The 13839-nt window shown below is 47.7% G+C and overlaps 1 protein-coding gene across 1 annotated transcript; it reads left to right on the top strand.

Moving 5' to 3' along the window:
* The first annotated feature begins 3035 nt into the window (after window positions 1-3035).
* On the top strand, window positions 3036-4496 carry LOC124664597 (probable E3 ubiquitin-protein ligase ARI7). Its single transcript, XM_047202078.1, has one exon. It carries the CDS (start codon window positions 3036-3038, stop codon window positions 4494-4496), a length of 1461 nt encoding a protein of 486 aa, XP_047058034.1.
* Window positions 4497-13839: the final 9343 nt, after the last annotated feature.

The raw sequence follows: 13839 nt of genomic DNA, 5'->3' as shown, positions 1-13839 counted from the left end.
AGGTGGCAGCTACCGTATCCGGACAACCTAGTTTTTTTTTTGCGAAACACAGTACAATGAAAGGCGCTCATACATACGCGCACACACTCACCCCTATGAACGCACGCACGCACACCCTACCCCTATGAGCACCTACAAGATACTGCATGAAGAACTGATCCGGCGGGTCTTGAGATTGACGAAGTCACCACAGATGCCTCGCTGTCGACGGGAACGTCGCCTCCCACTGAAGAATATTCCGCTTTTATGAGACATCAAAGTGTTAAATCTGGAATTTGAACTCTGGTGGGTTGGGGGTGCCACTGCCCTTCTAACCATCCAACCACAAGTTGGTTCTCTCCGGACAACCTAGCTATGTGGTACTGTTTTTTTTTTTTTTTGAAAAACACAGTACAAACGCAGGCACTCACATACACGCGCATACACTCACCTCTATGAACGCGCACACACACACCCCTACCCCTATGAGCACCTCCGGAAGACTGAGCCGGCGGATTGGATCTTGAAATTGACGAAGTCACCACGTACGCCATCTCGTCGACGGCAAGCGTGCCTCCACCGAATGAATATTCCGCCTTTATGAGACACATAGATGTCAAACCTAGGGTTTGAACTGCGAGTGAAGTTTGAGAGTACAACCACCCTCCTAACCACCCAACCTCAGGTTAGTTCTCTATATGTGGTACTGTTATGTCTTAACTATTGACTTCATATATCCAAACGTTTGAGGTTCCTCTTTTGTTGTTCAAGTTTTTGTCAGGTGCCTTTTCATAAACTTCTCTTCTTTGTGCATTTCGTACATAATCTTGAAAATCATTGTCCAAACGTTTGAGGTTCCTCTTTTGTTGTTCAAGTTTTTGTCAGGTGCCTTTTCATAAACTTCTCTTCTTTGTGCATTTCGTACATAATCTTGAAAATCATTGTCCAGCGGCACAACAACACAGGCCCGTTTAATTAAAAAAATTGCATAGAAATATTGTAGGATTTAATGCTATAGGAAAAAAATTATAGGATTTAATTCTATGGAAACATTCCCTACGTTGTTATTTTTAATAGGACTTTTTCCTTTTTTCGATAAAGAATAGGATAGGATTTGTTCCTAAGCAATCTTTTGCACCAGATTTTGTAGAAAATCTAACATTGACTCTTATCTTTAAACTATTTTCTTTTGTTGTGATGGAATTACTAGTCCGAGATGTTTTGGTCCATCTAGTCCAACTGGCTGGAATAAGTCCTTATTCCTTTTTGCCCGTTTTACAATTACAGAGAGCTCTATGTTTTTCTGCCAATATGTTTTATTTCTATCTGCTCATACAAAAAACATCTCCATGATCTAGTTCTCACGCACGCCACGGACACACTCAACGTGGCTTTTGTGTGAGCTCTCTACATTGCAAGGTTATCTTCACTTGAGATTGTCTATCACTAATTCAGGGCATCAATTCTTTGGGCCAGAACCGATCTTCTGTTGGCTCTGTAGTGATGGACATCAAGCAGCTCTTAGCTGAGTTTTGACTCAGCTACGATTCAAGCACGTTTATCCATCTTTGAATGAGGCGGCGCATGGTTTGGCTAGGACGTATGATGTATCTAGTTGAGGTTTTGTTTCATATTCTTCTCCGAATTATATCCGAAAAACTCTTCGTATCCGAATTATATATCCGAAAAACTCTTTGTATTGATGTTAGGAGATCAATAAAGTGTCGGGTTCTCTCAAAAAAAAACATTTCTCTTCCTCATGCTCCAGCGGGGTGTAAGGGTGGGCCTGCTCTAACATTTATCCCAATCCATATATTAGCTACATAAATGAAGAAAAATGGTTACAAGGCCATACCTAAATAAGGCATGCTTCATTCTAACTAATTAGGTTGGATCCACTAATGCAGGATATGGCCGCAAAAACAATAAAAAAATATGATATCTATTTCTCGGGTATCACTTTATGTTTTGGAAGAAAAAAAAACTATCACATTTTGCAAAGGTTTCTCTAAAAACACCAATTATACCTAATCTTGAACTGACACAACGGTGTAAATTTGCTGACGTTGACTAAGACCCACTTGTCTGGTGATGCATGTAGTGACTTTGTAGTTTGTTGATACACATTCCGACATATTTATAATATATATTATGTTATATCCATATTTTATATTGTTTTTTAGAAATTTACCCTGGATACCTTTATTTTGGTTATAACCTGTGTTTTGTGTATTTTAAGTTTTCAGGGACTTAAACGAAATCAAACGGAGGTAGAATTCTGAGAATGCCAATATTTCGTCAAGAGAAACATCTGAAACACTTAGACCTCAGGAGAAGAGCCACGAGGACCAAAAGAGACCAGGTGTGGCATCTAATTGGGTGCGTGCACCACCCAGGAGGTCCTATGTTTGATATCGTTTCTGTGACATATATAGTGTGCAAACTATTGTTTGTGGTGTTGTATTTTAGCGCGTCTAATAAAGCGATGTTTCTGCACGCTATATTTTTTGGGTGTTAGGAAAAGCTTCAGCCGCGTCCGCAAAACTCGTGCTGTATAATTTTTGTAGCGCGCGTGTCTGTTGGAGTTGCTTTTAGACACCAAAATATTAAGGTTTAGGTTCAACCAAGTATTAGCAATTTACATTTAAAAAAGAAGTATTAGCAATTTAGCACGCACGGCCGCAGAGTGTCTCGCACTGACCGGCACGTATTTGTTCAGGTACGTACGGCGGGCGCACTGTCACGTCAGAAAGATAAACCCGAATGTGGATAGAGAATTGAGATCGATCAGTATACGAGTCGGAATCGCAACCGTTCCAATCTATGACTCCGTGCAGTTAAGAGATTAGATGCGTAAATGACTCCTCTGAAAAAGGAAAAGGAGATTCAAACTAGGAAGCGTATCATACGAGGAGATATATTGAACCCTAATCGGAGTCGACTGCCGCGCGCTAGTATAAGTGTAGCCCTAAAACTGTCGATCGATCTCCAGGAATCGCTCCTCCCTCGGTAACAAAGAAGAAACTTGGCCCGTCCAAGATTCACCCGATCGACCCATGGCGTCGAGCAGCAACGACGACGACGACGGCCAAGGCTACAGCGATTTTGACGAGGAGGATGCGCTGATCGAGCTAGACTCTGACGATGAAATCTCGCCGGCGGTGAAGCAGAACTACCAAGTGCTCACCGAGGACGCCGTGCGTAAGATGCAGGAGGACCGCATCGCCACTGTCGCCTACCTGATCCAGGTCCCGCCGTCGTTCGCGGCCCTTGTTCTGCGGCACTGCAACTGGAGCTCCTTGGTGGTCCAGGACAAGTGGTTCTCGGATGAGAGGCGCGTCCGGGAAGCCGTCGGCCTGCCTTCGAGCGGCGTCCCCGTGGCCGTCAAGCACAACGACGTGCCGATCACCTGCGCCCTGTGCTTCGACGAGTACTCTCCAGGCCAGATGAGATCTGCGGGGTGCGCCCACTTCTACTGCCGCGCGTGCTGGCGCGGGTACCTCCACGCGGCGGTGGAGGACGGGACCCGGTGCCTGTCGCTGCGGTGCCCGGACCCGTCCTGCTCGGCGCCCGTTGTCCGGGACCTGTACGATGTCGCCGACGAGGAGGACAGGGGCCGGTACGATCGGTTCGCGCTCCGGTCGTTGGTGGAGGAGAGCAAGAGGATGCGGTGGTGCCCCTCGCCCCGCGGCTGCGCCCTCGCCGTGGAGTACCTGGACGGGGAGCGGTGCAGCGAGACGCTCGACGTGGTGTGCACGTGCGGCCACGGCTTCTGCATCCTCTGCGCCGAGGAGGCTCACCGGCCGGTGACGTGCGGCACGGTGCGCGAGTGGATGGCCAAGAACAGCTCGGAGTCGGAGACCACCAACTGGGTGCTGGCCAATGCCAAGCACTGCCCCAAGTGCCGCCGCCCCATCGAGAAGAGCAGCGGCTGCAACCACATGACGTGCAGCAGCCCCTGCCACCATCAGTTCTGCTGGCTCTGCCTCGGCGACTGGAGATCCCACGAGGCCGGAATCTACAAGTGCCACCGCTACGTCGACGTCGACGACGCCGACCACCGGCGCGAGCAGGCCCAGGCGTCCCTCGACAGGTACCTGCACTACTACGAGCGCTGGGCCGCGCACGAGCTGTCGCGCCAGAGGGCGCGCGACGACATGTTCGAGCTCGAGAGCGCCCTGGAGGCCTGCGGCGAAAACGCCGAAGAGGCGCACACCCAGATCGGCTTCCTCATGGACGCCTACACGCAGATCCTCGAGGGCCGCCGGATGCTCCGCTGGACCTACGCCTACGGCTTCTACGCCGAGGGGGCCAAGCTCACCCTGCTCGAGTGCCTACAAGGTGAAGCCGAGGCGTCCCTCGAGCGCCTGCACGGCTTCGCCGAGCTGGAGCGCAACTCCGCCGAGATGGACTTCGACGGCGGCGTCTCCTACTTTAAGAAGCTTGCCAAGCTCACTAAACAGGCCGCCAACTATTTTGAGAGCATGGCAGAAGCTTTCCAAACCGATCTAGCATAGAGTTGAGTCTCATCATGTCTGCCTCGATTTATTTCTCGAATTGCTTTCTACACTTTTTTTGTTATCGTTTTCCAAACCGGTCAGTCCTAGTTGGACTTGGTAAGTGTGAAGTCAATCAGTTAATTAAGGGTCCATCTATTCATCACGCGCCTGATTTTTAACAATCGACCACATTTGCCTACTGTGTTGTAGAGTAACATTTTTTAGGCTTTTTTTACAATCAATACCACATATATTTAAAGTAGTAAATAGTTGCATTATATTGATGGATGAGCTGAATTCAGCGATTTGCAAAATAAATGCCTAAAGAAACAGCAAATTTTTTAGGGTTTCAAACTCGTTTTTCTTTGAGGATGCAATCTTATACATTGTAGAGATAGATGAGCTAAAATCAACGCTTACAAAATAAGCCTTAAAAGAAACGTGCAAGTCTTTAAGGTTTACAAATTCTTTCTTCTTTGAGGGCACCACTTTTCTAAAGGCAACCGTAGAAGGTCTCCCCATATTTTTAGTTTGAGTCGCAACGCCAAGGCTAGCTACGTGCTTGCGCGTAAATATTGAAGTAATCAATCAACATCGACAAGAGTAACAATACCGAGCATCCTACTCGAAGTTGCCGGGAAGCTGAGAATATAAATCATCATTGTCAAAGTCATAACAGACCTGATAAATAAATGCTCCTCGGTTGGAACCATGAGAAAAAGTGGAAGGTCGATCTAGATATGAAGGAACATGCCTAGGGAAGTTAACCTTCGAACACACCCATTGGCGCCGAAAAGAATATCTTGTCATTGAATGAAGCGTTGACGGTTACTTATTACTATAGACGATGACATCTTCATTGGCACGAGGGCCAAAAGAAGAAGGCTAAAAACAACCTAAATGAATCTATTGAAACCTACACTTTTATTCGAAACTATACTCATAGATCAGGTTTCCCACTCCTAACACCAGCAAGAAAGGCCTCAGCTATACAATAGAAACGAAAAAAGACAAATGGTGGCTTCTTTCTACGGTAGGTGTCTAGCACAGAAGTTGCAGTGTTCACATTATTATTTTTGACGGCCCATGTTTAGTTGCACTTGTTAGGTTTTATGAACATTCCACCGATTTATTAATAATCATCAAAAACACTATAAAAAAACCCACCAAAATAGTTATTTAGACCACCTAGCGATGACTACACGCGAGTGTGAGCAAAAGGCGCACCGCCTTTCTCGCCCCTCCACCAGAGGCCAGGAAAGCTTGTTGTTGCAGACAAACAAGAAGTTGTTGTGCTAAGATCTCAATGATCACTAGAGCATCAACCATCACCAATGATGACAACCGTTGATCAGAAGAGACTGGTCTGAAATCACACCAACGAACACAAAAGCCGACCGGATCCCAAAAAGAGATCCACAGGAAAGACCCCACACGTTCTCTGTCGGAAGTAGACACACCACCAGAGAGACAATAGGATGGGAGGACATTATTCTAGCTTCAGAATGCAGCCGCCGCCGCCTCACCATCATGAAAAAGATACTGAAAATATAAACAAAGAACGAGAACCCCCAACCGGTGAGGGGTCATGATCCTCCACACCTAAAAGGCCCCAGAGCCACCAGAGGTGGAAGTGACCATCGGCATCACCGGCGAGGGGGTGGAAACCCAAGATCGCCTCCCGGTTGCCTATGTTCCTAGACATGTATCGGCGGTTCTCTATGATTGCACATTGTTTCTCTCCGGCATGTGGAGGCCACTGCTCCTCCACCCACACGCGACATACGGTCTTCCTTCCCACCTCTTTCCCGCTCCCGCTGTTGCATGATGCCTGCCTCCCGCGCTGATGCATGCTGCTCGTCCACCATGCATGATGGTCATTGCTCCATCCTGAGGCGCGGCGACCGCTGCTGACGTGTGGGTACCACGAAAATGCCCATAAGTTATGGACTTGAGTTTTAGGCAATTGGATGCGCTAGTGGACTCGTCGGCGTACAAACACAACAACACACGAGACACGATTTACCCATCTTCAGCCCCCGGAGGAAAAAACTTGCGTGTTGCTTGTCTGATCTTGATTGATGATGATTAGAGTTACAAGGTTGCCATGATGACTATGGTGCGAGCTAGATCGTGTATTGTTTAGTCTCCGTCTCCGTCGATTGCTCCTGGCACTACTAGGAAAATGGCTATAGGTGGAGGCAAGTGGTGCCGGCGCACCACCTAAGAAACGCGCCGGTGGAAAGGGTTGCCGGCGCACCTATTTTCAGCCGCGCCGGCGATGAGGGCCTACTGCCGGCGCACTCCGCCGGAAAGACGCGCCGGGGAAAAACTTGGCATGGCCGCGGTCGATTCGGGCCAGGCCCAAGAGTCATTGCCGTCGCACCAGCCCGGGGGTGCGCCGGCGGAAAACGGGCTATTGCCGGCGCACCCCTGGGCTGGTGCGCCGGCAATGACTCTTGGGCCTGGCCTGGGGGTGGTATAGCCGAAATAGCTATGTTCTGCCGGCGCACCCGTGCCATGGTGCGCCGGCAGTTACCTGGGAAGTTATTTCTGCTAGACAACCACTCCCACACTCTACTACCACTCCACTCCCCACACAAACCCGAGCCTTCTCCCAACCCAGCTCATTTTTGCCCATTTCTATCCCCAATTTCACCAATTTGACCAAACAAAATCATATTTTTTGAGCAAATCTTCCCTTCCTACATGCATCTCCCACATCCCCCTATGTAGATCTAGATCTAATATCCCGCATTGACCGCTCAATCTAGATCTAGATCTAGAAAGTCGGCTTCCATACGCCATTGTCGCGGCGCGTCGTCTCGATCTCATCGACGAATATATCAAACAAATAGGTGATTAATGAACAAATTAAGGAATGAAATCGACGTATGTTGGACATTTGAAGCAAAGCTAGCTCTCGTGTGTGGCATATATATATGTTGTGCTTGTGCTTGTGTGTGTGTTGGCGTTGAAAATGAGTTGCCAACGTTGCGCCGAAATGTTGATTCTTCAAGTTTCCGTTTCGGCACATTTACGGCGCTCCTATGTCCTACCGTGTAGGAAGGTCATGCCGAAATTTTCCGTGAAAACTACCGACGGATGCATGGTTCTAATCATTTATGTAATCTTACCATGCAGGCGATAATGGTTATCGAGATGAGTGAAAGCATCGTGATGAGATATCTGAAACACGCGATCATCGACATGTATGAAAATAACCGCACGGAGGTATTGTGTTCGTGCCGGAGATGCAAACGAGGGAAATGGTTTGACCCGTATTCAGGCAAATTGCAGGGGCACCTGCTCACTAATGGTTTCATGCATGGACACACTCAATGGATGAGTGATGATGGCGCGGAGGTCAATGGGGCGACGGCGTCGGGTGGTAATAATGGCCGGCAAGAAGGAGGGCATCATGATATTGATGACGATGAAGAGTTTGTCGCACAGGACGATAACCTTGACGACGACAATAACCTTGACGACGACAATAACCTTGACGGCGACGAAGAGGTGCCGCTAGCTTCAGTCGTGCGGGACCCTCATCTTCAAGATCTGCTTCTCGAAAAGACGAAAGGCGGCGCCAAGCGGAAATCAAAGCTTGAGCAACTCGAGATAGACTCGAATACTCCGTTGTACGACTCAGGTCGCGGGTTGGGGAGTCTCGCTTGAGAGTAGCTCTCGATGTGCTGCAGATGAAGGTGAAACACGGATGGACGGACAGAAGCGTCGACGACCTCCTGGAATACGTGAAAGATCTCCTTCCTGCCGGGAACACGTGTCCTGGAAGTCTAGCCGAGGCCAAGAGAATCACGTGCCCTCTCGACTTACCCCACGAAAAGTATCACGCCTGCATCAACGATTGTATCATGTATCGCAAGGAGCACATGGACAAGACCAAATGTCCTGTGTGTGAAGCTGAACGGTACAAGAAAGGGAAGAAGAAAGCTCCTCGGAAAGTTGTGTGGTACTTCCCGCTCGCCCCCCGGCTTCAACGGTTCTACGCGGACCGCAAGGAGGCAAAGCTCATGCGGCGGCACGCGAAAGAAAGGAGGCGGTGTTGAATGATAAAGAGCGGATTGAGCACCCAGTGTCGACGCACCCTTCGGATGCAAGCCGGTGGAAAGCATTAGACAATGAATTCGGAAGTTTTGGGGCAGATCCCGAAACATCGGGTTGGGTGCGAGCACGGACGGATTCAATCCGTTCGGAAACCGGAGCAGCACACATAGCACATGGCCCGTGTTTGTATGGATCTACAACCTCCCGCCCTGGCTGTGCATGAAGAGGAAGTACATACGGATGAGCATGCTAATTCAAGGGCCGACACAGCCGAGGAAACGATATCAACATGTATCTTGAACTATTAAAGGAGGAGCTTGAAACGTTGTGGGCGGAGGAAGGGGTAGATACATGGGACGCCGTCGCGGAAGAACATTTCCCTTTGAGAGCCGCGTTGATCACGACGGTGCAGGACTACCTCGGATACGGTTACATTTCGTGCCAGGTGTGCCATGGACACAAGGCATGTGTCAGGTGCATGGAAAAGACGATGTTTTTGCAGCTTGGTAAGGATCCCGGCTCTTCGAAAACAGTTTACATGGGGCATCGAAGGTGGCTACAGAAGACTGACCCGTGGAGAAAGCGTGGAGATCCGTTCGATGGTACAAATGAACCCCGAGGACCTCCACGTAAGAAGAGCGGCGAAGAGATCGATACATTACCGAAATGTTGGAAGGAGTGCCCTGCGCCGGGAAAGATTCGTCAAAAGCCTCGGAGAGAAGAAGAAGAAAAAGGAAACGACGCCGCTCATTGGTGTATGGAAAAGGAGGTCCGTGTTTTGGGACTTGCCGTATCTGGAAAATTCTCGATACACCTCACCGCCTTGATGTCATGCATATTACAAAGAACGTGTGCGAGAGCTTGCTTGGCACTCTTCTCAACATGCCGGACCGGACCAAAGATGGGCCGAAAGCAAGACACGACCTGAAAGTTTTGGGCATCGGGGAAGAGCTTCGGATCCCGGCGGCCCAAGAGGGACATTCGGAGGAGGAGGCGGACGGCGGTCGAAGCGCAAAAGGATTAAGCAGCCGGACTATTACTCGTCCCCCTCCCGCTTCACTTTTAGTCCAGCCGAGGTCGATCAATTTTTCAATTGCCTTCTAGGAGTCGAGTGCCCTTTGGTTACTCCGGGCTAATAAGCGGATACATGGACCCCAAGAAACGAAACTTCAGCGGCATGAAGTCTCATGACCGTCACGTGATGATGACGCAGATTCTTCCGGTTGCAATCCGAGGTATAATGGATGACCATGTCCGTGCAACGCTGATCGGGCTCTCGTAACTTCTTCGACGTCATAACTCGGAAGTCGATAAGCGTGAAGAAACTCGCAAGGCTCCGGGAAGAGATCGTGGTGATCCTATGTGAGCTTGAGATGTACTTCCCGCCCGCATTCTTTGACGTGATGGTCCATCTCGTTGGTCCATATCATGGATGATATCGTCGATCTAGGGCCGGCATTCTTACACAACATGATGCCGTTTGAAAGAATGAATGGGGTCATTAAAGGATACGTTCGTAACGAGTCACATCCGGATGGAAGCATCGTCCGGGGCTGGCTCACCGAAGAGTGCATCTCTTTACGCACGAATTATCTAGACATCGAGGACCCTGTTGGTTTGCCTCAAAACAAGCACCTCCGCAGGTTCGAGGGAGTAGGCCACAAAAATGGAAGGAAGGAACCGCACGTGCACATGTCCGGTCGGACTTCCGACTTTGACAGGGCCAACTTAGTAGCGCTACAACACATTGACTTGATCGATCCTTGGTTGAAAGAGCACAAAACCATGATAGAGAACAGTGGCAAGCCGATGATGACGGAAGCTGAAATATACAGAGAGCACAACTCCTCTTTCGCGCGCTGGTTCAAAGACCACATTGATGCTAATCCCCCACCAATGGATTCTCGACAAGGATAAACTAGTATTGGCCTTGTCACATGGCCCCGCGCCCAACATCATGACTTACCAAGCGTACGATATCAACGGGTACACATTCTACACGGAAGAAAAAGACAAGAACAGTGTTTACCAGAACTCAGGGGTAACGATGGATTCCTGGACGGGTGACGTAAAGACTACATACTACGGAAGAATCGAGGAAATCTGGGAGCTTAGCTACGCTGGGGAGAAAGTGCCGATGTTCCGTATCAGATGGGCTAAGAGCGTCAGAAAAGAAGACCGGTATTTCACCACCATGTTTCTACCCGAAGCCAACAAATCAAAGTCCACGAACGCCACCGCGCGGAATGAGCCATGGGTACCGGCGAACACGTGCACCAATGCTTCTTCATAACCGACCCATCCAGGCCTAGCCGTGTTATCGTGAGGAGAGGCAAGAGGACCATCGTCGGAATGGATGGAGTCGCCAACGAGGAAGACTTCGAAGGACAAGTCGGAGACCCAATGATGGAAGAATCCGAGGACGAAGAGACAACATACACCACAAGAAGAAGCAGGACCACGCTACCGAGGTCAGGTCGACCCTTCAAAAGAAGAAGTCATGACACGGGGCTAAATTATTCAACGACGAGCAAGAAAAGCAAGAAGAAAGCGAAACACTCTTCTCAATCGATGATGTAAAACTTTATTTGCAATCTATAACTCATATTTTGTGTAATTCATAACTACTCATATGGTCATGGCCAATATTTTATGTATGAATAATTAATATTGTGTTGGTCAATATTTTGTGTATGTATAACTCATTTTTTTTGTAATGCATAATTAACTCATATTGCTTTGTTATTATCTTGAAAGGAGAAGGAAAAAAATAGTATAGGATTTGTGGGAAAAGAATAGAAACATAAAAGAAAGTGAAAAGAAATAAAGAAAAGAATAAAAATAAAATAAAATAGAAAAGGAAATGGCCAGCCAGGGTTGGGGACAAGTCCCAGGTATAGCCGGGCTCACCTTATTGCCGGCGCACCACCTGTTTGGTTCGCCGGGGGTATAATTGTCCCCGGCGAACCAATCATGTGGTGCGCCGGCAATAAGGAGGGTCCGGCTATAGCTGGGACTTAACCGCCGCGCGACCCTCTTCTCCCTCCCCATTCCCAATCGAGCGCCGCCGCCACTGTCGATCTCGAGCGCCGCCACCACCGTCGATCTCGAGCGCCATCGCGCGGAAGCCCTGGACCAAGAGAACTCGCTGCACGCCGGAGCTGCCGCGCAAGGAGGAGCAGGGCATCGCCGCGGAGAGGAGGGGGAGGGCGTCACGCGCCAGCCACCGTCGCCACTGTCGCCGAGAGGAGGAGGGCGTCGCCACCACCGTCGATCTCGAGCGCCGTCGCGCGGAAGCCCTGGACCAAGAGACCTCGCTGCACGCCGGAGCTGCCGCGCAAGGAGGAGCAGGGCATCGCCGCGGAGAGGAGGGGGAGGGCGTCACGCGCCGGCCACCGTCGCCACTGTCGCCGAGAGGAGGAGGGCGTCGCCACCTTCGGTAAGAACCGCCCTCTTCCTTCCCCAACGCCGCCAGGACCTCCTCCACCTCCCCTCCCCTCCCCTTCTTCCTTCCCCTCTCCCTTCCCCTCTCCCTGCCTCCGAAATTGCTATTAGGGTTCTTGCAGTTCTTGAAGTAGCCCTAACAAAATTGCAAATGAAAATGTAGGTTTAGTTAAATGCAAATAGGGTGGTTTAGCTAGCAGTAGGTTTCAATTTTTGAATGCTAAAAATTGGTTTCAAATTCTAGCAGTAGGTTTCAATTTTTCATTATAAGTTATACATAAAATTTTGAATGCTAGTAGTAGGTTTCATTTAATTGATTTAGTTAAATGCTAAAAATTGTACATTGAATTGTTTGCAGTAAGAAAAATTGAAAATGAAAATCAAATGAAATGATGCTCAGATGCTTGCAAATGCCTAATGCAAATTTACCTAATGGGGCATTTACCTAATGCTTTAAATTATGATAGCACTTGTATTATACGAGTATTATACAAATTCCTAATGCTTACAAATGCCTAATGCACTGCAGGTGACTACCTTTCACTGTTTTTCTGTTCTTTTTTTCTTTTATAAGTATGGGTGACTCCTATAAACTATGGTGGCTTGCACATGAGTGTTTCGTGAACCTTTACCTTTTTTCGATATTCAGCTTAAATGTGTGTTTTGTTCTTTCCGTGTATATCTCCTGGGATGGTGTTTCAAGTTTCATTTTATCTCGAAAGAAAAAGATCAAACTGGATGCCACCAATTTGGTCGATTAGACCTATGTTCCAGTGGCATTTGTTCTGTCTTATTTTACAGCTCCCTATACGTTTTGCTGCGACTATTTTCTTCCGTTGGCTGCAAAGGCAGTAGGCAACTTAACCCACCTGAATTAGATATACATAGATAATAAAATCAAATTGCTTTAACCTGAATGATTTCTACAATCTGGATCAATCTGAATAATAGGTCATTTGTGTACATCAGCAGTGTACTGAATTGTACTTTTAAGGCATACACGCAAGAAAGATAAAAGGTACACTACACTTGTTTGTCCAAGCAGATAATTGGTACAAGCAAAATATTACAGAAGAATGTATTGAGAAATATAGCAATAAGTAGTATTTTTTAAATGAACAACCATATTGCAATTATCAAGTCCATGATTCTGCCAATAATGGTTTGCTAAAATGGTTCATGTGTATTAAATGATTTAGGATTTAAATTGGTGCTATGCATGGTTGATGCTAGTTCTCTGGTTTAGGATTTACATGTTCAAAATCTTGTGATCTGTACCTCTCTTTTTCTCGGTAATGTTTAGATGAAAAGCAATTCTCTGGTTTAGATGTCTCTGGTTCATAAAATGCCATAAGTATATGCTTTTGGTTTGCTTCTGGTTGAGATGGTGATGTTTGGTTGATGCACTGGTTCATTTAAATGCCTAATGAAATGCTACTCATTTAAATGCTACTGGTTCATTTAATCTAAGTGTATTTCTAATGCACCTAGTTATTGTTATGTATTATGATGGTTATGGTGAAATGAAAATGAAAATCAAGCTGCTCCCCTACTGTAATGGTCAAGTTATATTGTCTCTCGTTTATGGTGATGGTTATGGTGTTCATGGCTATATATATGTGAATTGCATTTACTGTTACACGGGGATTGAGTTGCTATTGAGTGCCGGAATGTCGATTCATTTCCGTTCCGGCAATTCTAGCACTCGGCATGACCAATTTTTAGCAAAGGTCATGCCGAATTTTTCCGTGAATTCTAACTCTTTTTCATCTTCTATTAGTGCAAGCCACCATGGCGTCTCAAGAAGAATTAGAGGAGCACAATAGGCACTTCTTTAGGACGGAGGAGG

This window comes from Lolium rigidum, chromosome 6 (assembly GCF_022539505.1).
Source record: "Lolium rigidum isolate FL_2022 chromosome 6, APGP_CSIRO_Lrig_0.1, whole genome shotgun sequence".
Taxonomy (NCBI): Eukaryota; Viridiplantae; Streptophyta; class Magnoliopsida; order Poales; family Poaceae; genus Lolium; species Lolium rigidum.
The sequence above is the reverse complement of the archived record's forward strand: the minus strand, read 5'-3'. Positions and strand labels throughout refer to the sequence as shown.

Coding starts and splice junctions, on each gene's coding strand:
- LOC124664597 (XM_047202078.1), top strand. CDS start 3,036: ATGGCGTCGAGCAGCAACGACGACGACGACGGCCAAGGCTACAGCGAT.